General features: G+C 39.7%; 1 protein-coding gene across 1 annotated transcript in view; it reads right to left on the bottom strand.

The window, feature by feature from the left end:
* LOC121365949 (transcription initiation factor TFIID subunit 4-like) overlaps positions 1-19,792 on the bottom strand; it is a 143,561-nt gene that overhangs the window by 35,478 nt on the left and 88,291 nt on the right. Inside the window, exon 15 of the mRNA XM_041490577.1 lies at positions 9,341-9,463. Within this exon, the coding sequence (XP_041346511.1) occupies positions 9,341-9,463 (123 nt within the window). The remainder of the gene's footprint in view (positions 1-9,340; positions 9,464-19,792) is intronic.

Here is a 19,792-nt window from a genome sequence, read left to right as displayed (position 1 = left end):
ACAAAGCTGAAAAGCTTGTTTCAGCTCAAAATTTAAATATTTGAGCTCCACCTTTGAATTTTATTGTTGGCAAATTTCAGCCAAATTCTGAAGGAGGAGTGCAGACGGTAGGAGATTGGTCAACACGTATAAAAGAAGGGTGAGCATTCCTTTCCAAATGAAACAAGTATTTGCTCAAAATACTCTTAAAATTTAGAACAGATCGCAGGGATTAAAATGCATCATGTTCCTTGAACAGCAAAATGAATTTGCCGCACCATGAACTGATGATATTGTGTCATTTCATGATGACATCACTTATGAAGCCTGTAATAGGGACCTGCCTTTAAATTTTGTGCACAGATATACATATGATATGCACATATTAAACACTCATAAAAACATTCTGACTTACAGTAAAACCTTGGAAGACTTGCACATGGTAAAAGGAAACCATGAAAGGCTCTTTTCATTTCTCTTTCTTACACACTAAGCTTGTTTTCAATTGCACTACTGAAAATGAAGGGATTTTTTGAACACATAATAAGACAGCAAGTTCTGAATTAAATGTTTATCTGTTGGGCTTTTGTTTTCTTTTCAATTTAAGAATTCATAGTTTTTTATCAACAGACCACATTCAGCTGTACAAAATGCACAGTGCCACTGCAGAGGGAGGCATGGCCATTGCTATTCTATACCACCCACACCATGACTTGGGATGTGGCTTTAGGGGGAAGAAAATGTGGCATACACCAGACTGTGGTGTTTTGTTGGGTTTCCTACCCAGGGAAGCTGCTGGAGCAGCACTGTGGAGTGTCCTCAGCAGGACACGGCTGGGGCGAGGCTGCAGCTCCAGGCAGAGAGCAGAGCCTGGCAGAGCCCTGCTGAGCACGGCCGGGAGCGGGCAGTGCCACACCGACCATCCAGCGTTCTGGGGGTTTGTCCCTCACTGCTTCTGCTGGCTCAGGACACAAAATGCAGCTGTGGGAGTGCCACCTCCTTGCTTTTGCTCCGGGAACACCCGCGTGCCACGGCTGAGCCACAGGAACAGGTCCTGGTTTGGCCTCAGCCACACGGAGCTGAGCCGAGGTGGGGAACCTCTGTGTGTAAACCTCCCGCTCTTCTGCTGTGGATACTGCTCTGTTCCTGTGCATCTCCTATCCCACTGCTGTTTGTTTTCAGTAATTGTTATCTCACCCCTCTGCCTCCATCCCTCTCTCACTAGAAGCAGGGGAAGAGTGAAGTGGAGCAGCTTATTTGGAGCTTCACTCCCACCACAGGGACACCCAGCTTGAACAATGGTCTGGTTCTGCAGCTGACAGCAGGTCAAATAGCTTCTGTTCAGCACTCCTAGGTAGGCTGTTTACTTTAGAAGCTGGCAACCAAATTTCCTTGAAGTTGAAGACTGCTTGCCCAAAGGCTCAGGGTAAACTAAAAATGTTAAACGACTAATTGTCACTCTCTGTAGGACTGACACATTACTTGACTACCTATAAAAGAATTGGCTGAAAAAATCCAAAAATATGCATCTTAATACATTTTAAGTTCTTCAGACTTTTCCCGAACCTTAACTTCAGTAAAAAAATATTTTAGACAAGGAGGAAAAAGATTATTCCACAAAATTTACCTAGCACTGAATAGGACTGAAGCAGAAGGAAATTAATCTATTTGATGATTCATCTGACTGCTCTAGGGAAGAATTACTTCAATGGGAAACATTGCCACCTTAAGATACAGCTATGAATCTTTCCATGTACAGGTTGAAAAGTTACACCTTGAAAATCTTCTGGTCAGGTTTTAAAAATTATTTTCAATGACATCTAAAATTGTCACAGCACCTTGGGCCTTACCTTCTAAAGTCAATGGACAAACCCTCTGCTAGACCTTCCATGTTTCTCTTAGTCTTACCAGTTGTATTTAGCCAGAAGAAGGAAAAAATCTGTAGTTATAAGCATCAGAAAAACAGAGACTGCAAAATAGATTCTATCCTTTAGTGTCTGAAAATCAGGAAGACAGAGAGAAGACAGCTGAAAACACGGAAAAACTCAAGCCAAAACTAACTCCCAAAAAACCCCCAAACCACAAACTCATATACCCTCTGTCCCCACACATCCTCAAGGTAGCTTTTTGCAAGAAAAACACAGGAATAGCAGTGGAGCTCCATAGGGATTGACAAATAATGGATGAACTCTTAGCTATTCAGACGTCTTTGTGCCAAGTTCTCATTTTCCATGCTAATAAGCTGCACACACTATATTTACAAGGTATCCATAAATAAAAAATTGTTTTTATTATTACCATATCAATAAAATTTTATTTTTAAAACTGTAGGGGATTTTTTTCTATAACCAAGGAGAAGGATTTCTATAAAAGAAAAAAAAAGAACAAAAAACTATTTAAGTAAGAATGCAGTAGAAATCTTTGAGAAGCAGAGAAAAAAATGCTCTCATGGTGTCCTCCTCCATGCCACATCAACATCATGCACTCAGGGGGGACCAACTTCCATCTCCAAATGAAGTAAAAATCAAATTTATCTTGGCCAATAAGGAAAAATTATTAATATCATTGAACCTCTGTCAGAATATTTTGTGTTCCATAGATCAAAGGAATACACACAGCATGCAAACCTGTTCTACTAGTAAAAAAAGAATGTTTTTCCTGGCACAGAGCCCACTTGCTATTTTCTTGCATTGCTGCCTGGCTTTTTCCTCCTGAGAACTGAGATCCATGCAAAAATGTTCTACTGCCTCCTGACTCACTGCCTGTACTCCTGCCTGTTTGCAACAGGCATGGAAATGTATTTCTACACATTCACTCCCAGTCACAGTTATTAATCATCAATGTAAACATTGCATTATCCATCATCTTCAATGTCCTCCTAGTTTTACTGCTAAGTCTGTAAGAAGCATTAATGTTGGAAGTTTTGTTTCACAAAATAAAACCAGAAGTCTTAAAAAAAACAGTTTGTGTTCATCGTGGGCTAAAACACAGTTTGAATTAAATTTTTTAAAAAGAAAACTCATTGCTGGGGCAGTTGATTTTTAAATTGAAGTCTCATTCATTTAAGAATAAGGAAAAAGGCACAATTAGTAATTACGATATCATCTATAGAGTGTTTCAAAATACTGCTTTTGAAATAGATATCAACACGTTTATGGTGAACTATTTTAATACTAATTTAAGTTTGAAAACAGGAAGTAAAACAAAACAGAAGTAAAAGAGAAGCTGAAGCCAAACTTGAGATTTTCAAATATTTATAAAGTAGTATGCATGTAATTCCATTTAAAAAAATGTAAGGACAGACTCCTTTCTTCTGTCTCCTAGAGAATTCAAACCCATAAATTTAAGTGATAGTTTTGGGATATCTCAAATGAAATCATAACTGTCAGCAGCAGTGACATCCTACACCAAAACAGGTCTGAGAGAACACTACATTCTATCATGTCAATGAGACATGGAGCAAAGAGTGCTTGAAAAGGTAATGATACAACAAATCATAAAAATTCCTCCTGTTCTGCTCTTAGTCTACAGGCTTAAAGAGTACAAAAAGCAAACTTTAGCTTCTTGATCCATAAATGCTTGCAAAAGGTGTTCTGCTCCATTGTATCTCTTCCATATAACTCAAGCTTAACCAGTGTAAAGGGCTTTAGATTCCAGTGCTTTCTAAGCATATCTTGACCACTTTAAACAAAAAGTAATTTATCAAGAGCCAACCATACAGCAGGATGACCAAGCTGAGACTTGAGCTGTTGAACAAGTTGTTCCAAGGACCTTTGAAAGTGGATGCCATAAAATAAACTTTAGCTCCAGAAAGGCGAGGGAACAGCCTGAAGATTTGCTCAGAGAACACCAATGCTGATGACTGTCTTTTTTCCCCAAAATAAAAGACTACTTGGTTCTAGTTCTTTTGGGTCTGTCAGCAGCAGTTATGCCTCATATATTGGCTGATTCATGACCTTCTGAAGTGGGTGATATTCACTGAGTGGAAACTTTGGACAGAAGCCAAGGCACAGCCCTCCTGTAACAGAGACTTCTGCAGGACACAGCATACATCCCTTATGGTTTAAAAGGGCAAGAAAGGAAGGAAACAAGGCCAGGTTTTCCAAGAGACAACTCATGTCTAACCCATTCCAAAGAGAAAATTACCTAGTAGCCTGATTTCTTCTTAATATTGTTAAAATACTGACAATGGATTTGAGGAATAATTGCAGGTGTTGCTGAAATGTCCATGGATAACCCAAGCATGAGGTGAGAATGTCAGCTGAAATGGTGACATGAATCACAATCAGTACTGCATAACCAAAAAGAGACTGCAGTCAAAAGTTTTTTTCCAACTATAGCACATACCCAAGTGCTTCCACAAAATCCTGAATCCATCCTTACATTTCCACTTAGAAATCAGGAGTTAATAAAGTATAAAGACCTAACAGACAGTAATATTAAGTAACTTCTCTATGTCTGACTATGGTACAACATAGATTTTAGTGTCTTAAACCAGAATCTTAATCATGTTTTGTACAAAACCTAAACATGAAAACAGCTTTAAAATACTCAAATTATACCATCTGAAAGATTAATTTAATTAAAAAATGTGGTGCCTCGTACCCAAAATACACCTCGCAATCACTTCAGTAATTAGCTTTTCTCTACACAAAACATCTCTGTTTTAACTGTTAGGTTTGGGACTTTCCATGTCTGCAAGAACATTATCTTTCTTGACTAATATAATGGCTGGAGTATAGTGGATGAGAAAACACCCAGAGTATCAGATCTCCCTTGAGCACTGGCCCAACATATGGTCCTGCACATTTTGAAAGATGGTGTTTGGGGTAGTTTGCTGAATATTCTTAAGATGACTGCTCTGCTGCTGTGTGAGGAAGAGGGCTTTTTCTTATCCCTAAAATGACTGTCTTCAATAAGCAGTGATTCACTGAACTAGCCCTGAAGCTGCCTTTGGAAGCTCAGTATTCAAAAACCATCTGTGCCAGCAAGTACCAGGAGAGGGCTTTCACTTGATATTTAAACAAATTATACCCTCAGATATTTCAAACATATACTCTGTATTTATGTATTTTGGGATACTAGCCATAGGTCTTGATGAAAACCCAAATAATGTAATTATTACTGTTATTAAATACAGAAAAATACTTGTATTTAACCTCCACACTTTAATTCCATAGTAAGAAATGAGGGACTTGAAAGTATGAAAATTCTGCATTCATGCCACCTTAGCAGTACTCAAATATTTAGCTTGTAAAGCCACCTGACCTAGTCTTGAGATGGCTAATCCTTTTTTTAAAGCTCCAACTCTTACAATTACATGAAAATATCTATTTCATAAACAAACCAAAACTTTAATTCTAATTTTTAAAAGCCTTATAATTCAAGAAAAAAAAAAAAAACCACTGAAAATATTAACTGAATAGATTCAAAATCAATCAAAAAGTAACTAAGGTAAAAAAAGCAACCCAAACCTTATATTTAATCTGACATTAAAGGTGCTTAGGGATGATATCTGAAGAACTTCAGGGCTGGCTGTCCTGAATGTTGTAACCTGTTTGTGTCACCCACTGCTGAGCATCAGAGGACCACAGCACAGATCAGAGCTGGGCAGCACTGCTGCTAAGCACATAACGTGGGCCAGGATCCTCAGGTACCTGCCTTGATAATCACACTGATATAATAATAATAATAATAATAAGCAGGCTGAATTCCAAAAAGCTGTGACTTTAGAAGATATTTTCCAATAATTTTTGTCTAGTATTACTAAAGAAATGGAAAGCCCCTAAATAATTCCACAAATGCAGTATTTTCAACTCTGCCAGGCAGAGAAGCTGAATCCTTGCAAAGGTATCTCGTTTCTCTTTACCTCTTCTACTTCACTCTTGATCTAAAGCACATTATAATAATAAGCAGGCTGAATTCCTGATGAGCTTCTGGCTGCTACAGAGGCAGCTGTGTTTCTAGCAGATCATCTAAAATACGAGCAGACACGAAAAGCACTAAAAAGGAAGGGAATGAAGCGCAGGTGATCTCACATTTGCTGTCTCTGTCTGGTTCTAAGTTCCTTTTCCAGTGTTCACTGAGCTCTAGGCCAAAGTACCTCAACAAGCAAGCAGGAACTACTTACTTTTTACTGCTGTTAGATCAGTCTTCTCCCTGTTTACCAAAGGAGGTGGGTCAGCCCAGAGTGCCAGAGCCAGGGCCAAGCCAAGAGAAGGGCAGGAAGTGCAGGGATTGGGACTGGGACAGTGCCAGGAGCCCAGGCCACTCTGTATTCATGTCTGAAACCAGTCACTCACTGGGCAGCAGTGCTATTTGGGAACACAGAGTCCCTGCTCATCCACTGTTTTACAAAATATTGTTCCCATGTTTTGGAAAGGCATTTTTAATATGGTAGCAAATAGAAGCAAATTAAAAAAAACCCCAAAAAACCATGTAAAACTAACCTCATTCCAAAACTGCTGATTTTCCATGTCCCCAGGTAAAAGTAGTAAAAAAGAATTAGCTGTACTAGTCCAGGAATGATGAGCCTGGTCTGGATAATTTATAATAATCCTGTCATCCAAAAAAAAGGTCTATTTAGCTATGGCTTGAAAACAAGCAAAGAAGTCCAAATGAGCTCTGGCAATGTAAGACAGAGAACAAAGTTTAAAGAAAATACTCTGAAACAAAGTACTGGTTGAAAATACTTACAGTTATTAACACAAGCTTTTTCACATTTCCAAAAGCTGTAGAAGAGCTGTTTCTCTCTAGGTAACAAACAGTACTCAAATAACAGAAATACTAATCTTTTCCATCAACTTCTTGCCTTTAGTAGAATATCCATCACTACTCCTAAATTAGCTTCCTGCTCAGATGAAAAGAGTGTTACTAAAAGGATCCAATTTCCAAAAATAAATTGTTAGTATTTCTGTTAAACCAAGAAGCTGGACTGAAATCCAGCACTGTTCACTGAAAAACAGCCAATGCAACTAAGTGTCAGGTCAAACAAGAGTTAGTTCAGAAAAGGGAAAATAAAGGAACATGCCAGGGTGGGATATTTGTAAATGACATCTCTTTGGATCAGTAAGCATGCAGGGTCCCAGCTGCAACAAAAGCACCCATGCAAGTCAGAAAAGGTTAATGAGGAGACTAGCAACTTCAATGCAAAAACTGTATTTTGACCAAAAAAAAAGGGCAGGCCAAAAAATCTCTGGCCAAATCAGACCTTGCAAGCAGAGATTATCAGTAGCAAGGGCTTTAAGCAGCTTAGAAACTGCTGGGAGAAATCAGAGTGCCATAGACCGTAGAGGAGGTTGGATATTTGAAGGTGGAATTGGGTTCAGGGGGTGCTGGAACCCTAGAGCACAGAATCATAATGATGTTTATAATCTCCAGAAACCCAAAGAAGAGATATCAGACAGTCTTAGACAATTAATACAAAATTCCAGTACCTTTATACAGTCAAACATTTTGGAGGAGTTGAGTTTATTTCTGCAGAGCAGCCCTAATAAGCTCAGAAGAACAGCAGAAAGGGAGTTTCTAGCCAAGCTGTGTGACACAGCTTCTGCAGCACTTTAGGTCCTATTCCCTACAAAAGACATTGAATAATGCAGATGCAGCTTCCAAGACCTTGCAATCAGCTTCCAGCCAGCCATCTATATGAGCTGGCCAGGATGGTTTGAAGCTAGGAGGAGAGGGATGGGAGCAATTCCATCTGAACTGGCACACAGTTCATGGCTCCAGGAAATCCATGGATCGGCAAAAACTTCAAGGATAGTTTGCCAATGGAACAATAGAGTTGTTCAGCAAAATTTGGGCTAGGAGAGCAGCAAAAGGAAGCAAAAATAACCAGAAGCCTTTGGAATTTGCCCCAGACCTTTATTTTTCCTTGAAGCACTGCAGCAAGAGAACAAGGAGCTTCTAGTGAGATAGGGAAGCTGTTCATCATAATCCATTCAGATACAGAGCTCTGATTAAAATGCTTCACTCACTGAAGGTGACCACTATTTTGTTCATCAAATTATAATACTTACAAAAGAATAAATTTTTTAAAGTGACAATAGACAATAAAAATTAAATTCTGTTCCTTAGGACAAAATATTCCTTTGGTGAAGTGTTAAAATCTGAAGGGATCCATGTATTATTAGAAGGTTTCAAATTATTTCTAAATGTGGGAAAGCCAAAGCTATGACCACCCAGCCAAGCTTCTAATGAAAGCTCCTTTGGGCTTGCTGCTGTGAGATTTGTTACAGGTGCATGTGGAGGAGAACAGAATTCTTTACTGAATGCAAGATAAAGGAGGGAGACTGAAAGGAAGGGAATAATAACAGGACAACACAAAACTCGAGAAACTCCCTCAGTCTGAAACAAATTTTACCAGAAACAGAAGCACCTCCTACATATCTGAAGTCCTAAGTCAATTTTAGAGTATAAACAGGATCCACTTCTGTTCCTAGCTCAGCCAATTCCCTAGCACTAATCTTAGCACACGAAAAGAGAGAGAAGTCAGATAAAAGCTATCCAAAATGGGAAACAAAAAGGCCTTTGGAAATGCCTGGCATTTAGACAGTCAAATGTCTGAGCCAAAACTGTTAGTTTAGCTATTCAAAACAAAATGTTTGCATTTTCCTCAGAACAGGCATGTAATAGGGAGAATTCCTCTGACTCCACTGCGTGGGCAGACTCAGCAGAAAGAAAAGCAGCCCAAGTGTATCTGTACCAAACCACACAGTGCTCTTACAGAGCCACCCACAGCACTGCAACCACATCACCCTGGTTCTCCACCTTGCTTAATACAGATCAGGCTTTCGACAATTTTGCATTTATTGCACAGCACAGCTACTTTTTCAGGTAAAATATCAGGAGAATCATGTTAACAAATCCAATCCTATTTCTAGAGCACAATATTCTTATGGAAATTACAATTTAGTATGATTATAAACTCATCTTTCCAGTGATGGGGGACACCTTGACATTCTGGATGGAGTTTGGACACACATTTATCACAAACCCACACTGGTATTACTACAAGCTCTTGGTTCAAACTGTAAGACTACAGTTATGTTTTTTCAGATACTTCTTCATTTCCTACTCTTTTTGGGTTTTTTTTTCAGATTATGCAGAGGAGAAAACAGATATAAAGGCTGTTTAAGACCTACACTTCCCATTTAACTATTTTAAAAACATTCTTTAATGACCTGCTGAAAGTTCACATTTGAAAATGCAACTACAAGGAGAAGCCATTTTAACTGTGGCAAGACAAGCTGGGCTCCCGTGCTGATGTGCATTTCCAAATGACAGCGGCAGCAGAAGCAGCTCCAGGTGTTCCTGGGAGGCTCTGCAGGGGTGATGTCCCTCGCTCTGGGTGCACACTTACCTCTCCTCCTATGGTGAGCAGGCCAGGAGCATCCAGCTTCCGTTTCTTGCGGGGGCCGATGGCTGCCAGCGCCGTCAGGTTGGCATCCCTCTGCCTCATCTGGGCCAGCTCCTGCTGCTGCATCTGCACACAGGGAAACAACTCTCTTTAGTTTTATTCTCTTGCCTTATCAAAAAGTTATCTTCGGACCTGCAAGCATGAGGTGGAAGTCACAGTGAGCAATCCCTGAGAGCATTTTACTGCTCCCAGTACTATTTTAGCAGCCTGGCCATGGAGCAGTAATGAAGATACTGATGTTCTTGTGACTTTTCACAGGATTTCTGCTTCCAAATATCTCAACTCTTTCCAAAACCACCATCCTTATCATTAAAAACCGCTTTGGCAAGTACTATATACTAACTACACATCTCCAGTTTAAGACTGATATGAAGAGTGTAAATACCAATTCAAATCTTTAAAAAAACTAATTTTTTATCTCATATTTATTTTGAATTTCAAACACACTTGATGTTTTCTTAAAAAAAAAATCTAAATGAATATGATATCTAAATGCTAGTCAAAGGTAATGCTGACACAAAACCTTACAACCTGACTTTACAAGTGCTTTCTGGGCTGAGGCTTTAGATAAGAATACATTTGACCAGTTTGAGGCAGCTGCCAGCTGCATTATGTAACAATATAGCACATTACAGAAAATAGGAGAAAGTGCTCTGGCCAGCAGAGAGGCAAGATTGTATATTCACTACAAACTGTAAAATTCTTTCAGAGTGTTAATGACATGTGTCATATTTCCAGGAACACTAACAAATATTCTGATCAATACCACACAAGAATAATTGATTAGGCAACACAGCATATTATCTTAATTAGATAAAAGCATTCATAATTTTTAGCAATAATTCCAATTAATCTCAAAACTTTGGGTTTGCAAAATCTATCAATAAACTGAGAGGTGTTTCCTTTCTAATCCCACTGATGTCACTCTCGTTCCCACTTCAGCGGCAGTGCATTGAACAGCACCTCGAGAAATTCAGTGGTGGCAATAAAAACATGGAATGATACAGGCACAATTCCTCATTAAAATGAAACTGAACTGACAAGCAGAGATAGAAGTGCCTCAGCCATTACCTACACATGATCTGCACATAAAAGCAGGGCCTGAACTATCTCAACCAATGCTAAAAGGAGAGGAGGTTTAAGCAAAAACGTGCAGCATGGAGTCCCTTTTCTCCATCCACCTCTGTCCAGAAAAAGCAGATCTACCTCATGCCTCTTTTCATTGCAGTTCTCAGATGAATTCATTTGGCAGCCACACTCTTGTGCCTGAGCAGCTTTGGCCACAGGCTGCCCAGGGAGTGTTTCAAGCTCCAGGTGATGGTGCCAGGGCCCAGCACAGCCCAGGGGAGGGGTGGCAGGTGACCCAGAGAGCCCTGGAGGGCAGCACCAAGGAGCTGGAGCCAGCAAGAGAGGGGCACCAGGGCCCAGAGCCGGACACAGCACTCGAGGTGTGGCCTCAGCAGTGCCCCGCACAGAGGGGCAGGCACTGCCCTGGTCCTGCTGCTCACACTGCTGCTCACACAGGCCAGGTGCCCTTGGCCTTTGTCCCCTTGGGCACACCTTGGCTCATGCTCAGCCACTGTCAGCCACCACAGGCACTTCGCCCACCTTTGTCCATGATGTGGACACTGGGACCAAACACAGCTCCAGCATCCTAACAGCACTGAGCTGGAACTGGGAATATTCAACCTGGAGAACAGAAGGCCCAGAAAGACCTCACTGGGGCTTTCCAGTGCCTAAAGGGAGCTGACAAGAAAGACAGAGAGGGACTTTGGACAAGGGCCTGGAGTGACAGGACATGAGGGAATGGCTTCACACCGAAAGAGTGTGGATTTGGATTAGATACAAGGAAAAAATCCTTCCCTGGGAGGTGCTGAGCTCCTGGCACGGGCTGCCCAGAGAAGCTGTGGCTGTCCCATCCCTGGGAGTGTCCAAGGCTGGACAGAGCTCGGAGCTACCTGGGACAGCAAAGAATGTCTCTGCTCATGGCAAGGGGTGAACAAGATGATCTCAAAGATTCCTTCCAAACCAAACCATTTTGTATCTTCACATTCTTCAGAAAATTGAATTCAGTCATTTAGAGTTTGAAACCCCGTTCTGAAACCCCATTAGAGTTTGAAAGCCCGGTCTGAAAACCCATTACAGTTTGAAACCCCGTTCTGAAACCCCATTAGTGTTTGAAACACCGTCCCTTGCTCATGGCAAGGGATGAACAAGAAGATCTCTAAGATCCCTACCAAACTAAACCATTTTGTATCTTCACATTCTTCAGAAAATTGAATGCAGTCATTTAGAGTTTGAAAACTCATTTTTCACACTTTTATGCTATATATTTTGCAAGTGCAGTTATTATCATAACTCCAGTATAACATTATCTAAAAATACATCTCTCATCTCTCATCTACAGGGTAAAAGAATTTCCTGACTACAAAAAAGAAATGCAGAAAAATATCTCAATAATAGTGCAAAGGTCTATACATACTTCTCTTTGCCAACTCCTATTAGGTTTTTAGCTCAAATATCTTTGGCTCTCTTCCAGATTAAATGCCAGTTAGGCAGAGCTGCCCGCTTACCCTTTCAAGGTAGATAGCAACAGTGGTGAGCTCTAATCATTTACAAAGGTCATGATCGGGAGCCAGCCCGTAAGCAGTCATTTAAAATTCGATTGATCCCTATTTGTAGTCAGGGAAAGAAAATGGACATTTCAGCTGTATTGTAATTATGAGGCTTCAAGGCAACTGTAAATAGATGTGCAAATCTAGATACTGGCAAATACCTTAGAGAAGAAATTATTACTGTAGTATAACATATATCCAGGAAAGGTTGAAGATAAAACTGCATATAAAAAAAGATCAATCATCTTTTTACTAATTTGCCTTGCTTGCCAGCCTACAAGGGTTATCACAATTATCAGAAGTCTGATGAATATTTAAGCAAGGGCCAACTGGCTGAGAGTGATCTCAGACGAAGTTGTCAAGCTTTGCAGAATAAGAAATTTTGCACTGGAGTAAGTATTCGTTTCCTGGGAGGTGCAGGTCAGAAATACAGTCTGACAGATAACTGGTATTATGCAAAGGTTATATGAATATTGTATCAGTGTCTTATCCAAAGTCACCATTTTCAAACCCACAGAAGCTAATACTTAGTTGGCTCTCTGTGCTACCTGTACTACACTATACCCTGGCTGTTTCCATATGGAATATCAGCACATAGTGCCTCTTGTTGAGATTTTTTGCACATGTAAATTGTAAAGCAAAACGTGCCATTTCTCTAAATTTCTCATAGTGGGATAAATCTTGCCCTCACTTTGAAACCTGCAAACTGGTTTTACCAAGAAACTATGGAATAGCTTCAAGAATCTGCAGAAAGCTTTGCACTCATCTATTCCTCAGGTTCTTTGTCTTCTCTTTTTTGATCAGTGAGAAAAATTGAAGATGGTTCTTGATATCATATACTAATCTTGACAAATGCACAAGATTTTCCACTACCTGTAATTCATCCCCTGACAGGACACCTGGCTCAAGAGACAGAGCCAAAGGAGCTGAGCTCTGTTCTACCCACACTGGGTGAATTCTGCTAAGACTTCATTCTTCACCTCCCTGTGTCTCTCACCCCACATCACCCAGCCTGTCCATGTCTGCTATAGGCTCTCCAGATGAGGATCCTCCTCCACTACGTGCCTCACTTATCATCAAGCCCCAGTGGGCTGAACAGACATTCCTGTAATACAAATAAGGAATATGCTGCCAGGTACAAAAGATCCAGACAGAAACACAACACAGCTTCTGATACTGGTTTAACAGCACACACCGTGGTAAACTACAGCAGGAAAGAATAACCTTATGTAACCTTCATGAATGCTGATCAAAAAATTTCTAATACATCAAACACATCATCAGTGAGATCACAGTGTCCTGATGTTTTGTAACATAAAGGCTGAAGTGTTGAAAATACTTGATAAATACTGTATTGCACAAATTCTCAACAATCTTTTATAAATTATCACTGGTGTTTTTTTAGGCTTTTTTTAAAGCTCATCTGAAAGCAGAGAATCATAAAATTACATTTAAAAATAATCAGAAGAGTTATGATCCTGATACTGATTCAGTGTATTCCAGCTGAGAGGAGAGCCTCTCTGCACACTGTTAGCCATGAACCTGCTTACAAGAAAACATCTTTGCAGTTTATGGATACTTACTAGCAAGACATTTGAGGAGACTTTATTTAAGATCCCAGACCATGCTTTAACACCCCACCATTGTTGGCTTCTTCATACTCCTATTAAAACTTTATCTTGTTTTTCCAAGTCACCTATTTCTGTTTCTTCATGGATAACATCAGATTACCTGCACCAGTCTCCTTCCTACCCATCATCTGCCTTTTCATGAAAAATATTATCCCCAATTGTAATCTGTGTTCAAAACAATTTTTAACAAAAGCATTATCTTGGCTTTGGTTCAAAAGAGGGGACACTGCACCTTGTGCACCAGAGGCCAAGTGCACACCCTGGCCTGTGAAGGCTCTTCAACCCAGAGCACTCTGGAATCACATCCTCTGTGTCAAGTGGAAATGACTTTGCTACCAGCTTTGCTTACCTGGTTCCACTGTAACCACCCTCTGAACTCTCAGCACTGAGAATAACAGGAATTGAATGTCACCATGTTCAGTGTTTGAAATTACTCTTAAAAGTACCTATAAAACTAAAGCTACTTAGGCTTCTGACTTTACATGATCAATTATATTCTGAAGTTAACAAAGCAGCCTGTTTCTACAATACAGTTTATCTTCTAACTGAGCCAGTTACTAATTACTGGATATTTAAACAAATGAAGCACCTGTTACTGTCTGTACATCCTGATAAAATAATTTCCTGTTACTTAACATGATTTACCCGAAATGAATCTAACTCACTACATAACCAACAAGATGCAACTGTTTGATAGCTGCATTCATTCACACTCTTATTTTCATATTGGGCTCCTGATGCAAAATTTTTCTTTAACTTGCCTTTATCACAAATCATATGGATATATTTATCAATAGCATATTAAAATTTCTGCCCTCTGGGAAGAAAACAATGCTTCAATTCAGAATCATACTCATTAACAACAATTAACTTTTAAAAAAGTAAAAATATTTATCTAAAACACAAACAAATATTCCAATATATTATACAAGAAAAATGCTTTCAAATTAGACACTGTTCCTTAGACTCCTTATCAAATCCAAATGTATTTTTAGCATGGGAGGTCTCTCATTTGATGAAAACTACACCATAAAGCATTATTTTGAACACTGACATTTTCTTGTGATGGTGGCACAGCATTAAAACCAGAGAAAGAACACTACTTCACCACTTTATTAAAGTGCAGCTAACCAACCAGAGAAGTTCTAGAATTTTAGTTTGTTTTCTGTAGATCATTATTTGTTATGATACATTTAGGTATTTAAAAAAGAAGTGCCACAAGCCATATGCCACAAGGAAGACAGCCATATGTCTATGTGAAGTATCAACATTAGATCTTAAAAGCTAGGTTTAGTAATTTCCAAAAACCAAGAATGCACTTATTTGTCAGGCAAAACCCAGGCAAACAGAAGTGAGCTTTGTCGAAAGCAGAGACGTAGATAAAATACGGGTATGGGGTGTAGGTGCTAAGGACTAAGAGCAATTTCCTTCCGTATGATCAGAAAGTAAGAAGACAGCTGAAACTCCTAAAAATTCTAGTCTACATAAATACGTTCAAAAATTAAAGGGAGAAGAGGGAGTGGGATCACATGAGAGAGAGAAAGGTCAAGGAGGTGGTTCTGTGCCTACAGGCAGAATTCAGGGATGTTTTTTGGCCTAGAAGGAAAATAACCCAGTGACAGAGACACAGAGATGATTGTGAAGATAAAGAAAAAAGAGCTTAAGGAAGTAGTCACGTATATTTAAACACTGCCAATATAGGATTTGATAAAGGAATAGAAGCCAAGTTGTAAAAGTAAGTTTCTGTAGCCACAGAGCCAACTCAGTCCACCAGGATCTACATTTTATCTACTTACAATTCCCAACCTAGTTCAGAAACACCACCTAAGGAGAAATGAGAGGAGGCTCCCAGCACCACAGAAGCTATAAATATCAACAGCATTCACGGGAGAGGACAGGCAGCAGTGAACCCTGAGCAGGAACCTGGCAACAGAGGGTGCTAAATGGCAGAAATGTTTGATGAAAGCAAGATCATATAAACAATGATTTAAGCATTGATTTCTAGCCAATAGGCATCAATGGAAATCCCTCCTAATTCTGTTTGCGATGGATGGCTTAATTCCTGATAACAGGGTCATATGCTGAGAAAAACTTGTCTTAATTGATGGTTCTGTAGCATGTATCTATCAGTCCTGGACAGTGATTACACCCCCTGGAAAAACATCTTTTCTGCTGAGGAGTGCCTGAAATGCGGAACCATTACACATGTCCTAAGATGCCCACAACAGAAGGTGCAATTAAAAATGAAACTCATTAAAAATGCTGGCAGGAACCTCAAGAAGTCCAGGACAATGATGAAGAAGGATGGGTGCCTCAGTGAATTTCAGGGAGCCTTGCAAAGCAGCTCAAGTGTGCAGCAGCCCTGTGCTGCCCCCCAGCCCTGCTCTGCCTCTGAAATCTCTCAGGGTCAGCACAGCTCCAGTGCCTGGTAAGGAACTGCTCCAAGCACTCAAGTACTGCAAAAAATGCCACACCAGAGGTGTTTCACCTGTGTAAAAGCAGATCATGCACCAAACACATTCTGTGAGACTTTTAAACATTCACAGCTCTGACAAATTGTATCTAATTTTGTTCAGTACAAAGCTGGATGCTGCTCCTTCCCAAGTGCTCTCCCACAAGCCAGTAAAAGCTCCAGCTGTCCCTTGCAATGGCTGCACATCTATCTGAACTAGATCAAGATTTTTCTTTACTGTGAAAGGTGTTTGTCTGTTGGGTTTTGGTGGGGGGAGTTTCTTCTTTTTTCTTACCCACACACTTTTAACAGCAGCTGAAAATTATTGCATAGTGTTAGGAAAAAATCACCCTGGGCAAAGACCAAGCTGGGAATGTTTCAGCCTCAAGATGACTGTTTCTCAAAATAATGAGCATCTGAACACAGTTCTGGAATCTTAACTGGAGTACTTTGGACCAAGCATCTTTCCTACAACAGACATTCCTGTTTATTACATCCAATTTCATTATGTTTTACAAGTTTGCTCAAATTTTCCATTTAAACATGCCCTATTACTTTCAAGACAATGTGTCAAACTCTGATATAGAAAATGCCAGGTGCATCCTGCCTTTCTTTTTTATTTTTCCCAGAACTAAAAAGCCTTAATTGTAATTTTCCCCAGTCTTGTACATTACACAGTTAAATGGGATTTTAAAAACAATTATCCTTATATCTACAATTTTATCCCCTTACTATTCAAGACTACATACTGTCTGAAGTTATATACATATATATGTATATATATAAAATAGTCACAGGTTTAAATTTCTTGGAAGTATCCTTAACAGCTGACTGACAATTTATAAAAAACCCAAAAGCATGAAAAATTTGAGATTTGATTTTCAACTCTTGCAATTTTTTAACATACTGGGTTACATTTTTTCATTTTCCAAATACAATGCATTATTATTTAATTATTTATTAACGGAAACACATTTATTTCTGCAACAGTCCAACCATTTCTTAAGCTACATATTCCTATGCAGAGTACCACAGGGTATAATAAATACTTAAGGAAGATATCCCTCAAACACCAAACAACGGATTTTTTTGTCCTCCCAGTAACTTTAATCATTACATTCCTTCACTCCTCAGAACCTGTTGTTTGAGCTCCAGTACAATTTCTCTGGTTTTGGTTATGCTATTCCTCAAACAATTTCTCTCCAGTAGCACCAGTTCCAGGCTCTCCTATGCTAAGCTGGAGACACATCTGTTTTAAACCTTTATATTTGTTATGTCCTGTAAGAGTGTGTGGCAGATTTGCCAAGCCAAATCTGAGCAAAGCCCATTTGAGCCAAGGGTTTCTGAGGCACAGACAAGTGGGCAGGATCAGCAGTACTAGAGCTGGCAACTTATTGGAGTGTCAGTAACTCACCTGTAGTGAGATCAGAAAAAAACTCTGAAAAAAATCCCCTAAGATCTGTTCTTTTGTTATTATCAGTCTTAATTTTATTTTGGAGCAAAGCAATTATGGACAATCACCAATCTTCTCAAGCTGTTCCTCAAAGGACATGAGACAGCATCAGTATGGGTGGGAAGAACACGAGCCCAAGAGCTCAGTGGCTTCACTCAGGGGCTCCTCAGCTCAGGAGCATCCAGTGGAACATCCTCACTTCTGGCAAGAAAGATGGGATAAGGTATTTTCCCAGGCCCTTTGCTCATCTAAGTGGGGGTTTATTATACTCCCCAGATTTCTAGGATCTTCTCCTTTCCCCCTGAAGTAAGACACTGTGTGAGGACTCAAACTGATGTTTGAATCAAGATCAGGGAATGTAACACACAGTGAAAGCCTGAGTGGAGCTCGGTCATGTCGAGAGTTACAGACTGAAGTAATAAGAGCAGGAAACCTGTTGAGCTGTGGCTTTGGGACAATTGACAGGAACACTGGGAGATACTCAACAAAGTGTGCTTTTCTAAAATCATGCACTGGAAAATAAGAGTGCAAGCAGTAATCCCAAAGGCTGTGCTGCCCACTGTAACCCAGTGCTCAGTGCTGGACTGGAATGTATACCAACTGCTCTGCTTTTCACATGGCAGGCATCCAACAAACCTTTCTGAAAGTACCCTTCAAAGAATCTCCCATCATGTCTGAGCAATACAACAGCTATTTGGATAGAACTCTCCATGGCTCCTGTAAGTTTGTGTTGGTGCTAGGGGAGTCTGATCAGGAATTTTATTTGCGCCATCTTCTCCGTGCATCAGGAGTTTCAAGCAGAGCACGGCCTTTGGTTACTTTTATTTCTGTTCACCTCTGCCACAACTTGAAATCTGAATTAATTAAAAACCAGTACACCAGAACTGGACCAAGAAGATGGAGGAAGTTCTTCACTGGTCTATCAATGAAGCCAGCTGAAGACCAAGGCACACAGGAAGATCTCGTCTTCCTCAAAGTGAAGAGTGACAGTATTTCTTTCATACCATAAAATCTCACATCAGAGCCTGAACCTTTTTCCCCATTTTATTCCAAATAAGTTTTTCTATTTTTTGGTAAAATTTCTCTGGCTATATTCCATTAGCACAAAACTTCAGAATAGCAGAAATTTTAAGTGCATTTAAAATAGCAGTTAATCAGAAATTCTAGTAAGAGGCTTTATTAACTAGATTATTCCAAAAGAAAATGCCCAGATTTTGATACCAGTCCTCTAGCATTCTTATGGGAAATCTGCATCTTGAAACTGCCAGCCTCATTTGAGGAAATGAGGCAAATGTAGCAATCTACTAAAAATCATTTGGCTGTAATAAGTAATTTTAATCAAATAGTTAGAGAGAATGGCATTGGAGTTAATGTCTGAAGTGTCATAAACAGATGGGAAATGTGCAGTGTAGCGACTGGTTGTGCACTTTTAACGCAATTTCCTCTTCTGCAGTCTGGATTGTGGTTTGATCAAGTTCTAAGTGACATGACAAAAACAAATTTAATTTATTCTGAAACTATATTCAACTAAAGAATACACAATACAGCAAGTATGCTACTCTGCTGGAAAGTGAGGTTTGAGGCACAGCAAAACACCGGGAACAAAAATAGCCACACGCCCACCACCTTCTTCCCCTTAAAAGTTGTGGGGGTGGTGCTGGGGGTTCACTTGTAAAATGGAAGTTCCACTGGGGATGCAAAACAAGCTTGAATTTAAATAATCTACATATTTTCTATTTTAGACTGAACTATAGCAAAACCGCTACTGCTCATTTGTGCTGCAGATCAAGGGAACAACGCACCACAGTGTGGGGACAAAATATTTCAAGCAATTTCTCAGACACTGACAAGTAGTAAATTAGGGAATCTTGTAAGTACAATACAGTAGTCATCCCCTTCTATTGATCACATATAATTTACATCTTAGAAAGATGTGAATTCTTGCATTCTCACTCCACAAGGAAAATCTCAATGATTTATTCATTTCAAATAAAAAATAGAAGGTAGATGAGAAGAATTACTTCACAGGCTGTAGCTTTCTCAGGGCACTAGTGCTAGGCTCTTCTTTCGCACTGCCCGAAGGGCCTTTGTGTGCAAGTCCCTCTAATTAACAAGGTGAATCATGCAGCAGTTCCCTAATTAGTGAACATGACAAGCCAATGGAAACAAGCAGACAGACCTGGCGCACAGATATGGTCAACAAAAGGCACAGCAACACACCATTAAAAAATGCCTATTTCATGT

Source organism: Pyrgilauda ruficollis, unplaced genomic scaffold (genome assembly GCF_017590135.1).
Source record: "Pyrgilauda ruficollis isolate IOZ18807 unplaced genomic scaffold, ASM1759013v1 scaffold124, whole genome shotgun sequence".
Classification (NCBI taxonomy): Eukaryota; Metazoa; Chordata; class Aves; order Passeriformes; family Passeridae; genus Pyrgilauda; species Pyrgilauda ruficollis.
This window is presented reverse-complemented; position numbering and strand designations above follow the sequence as displayed.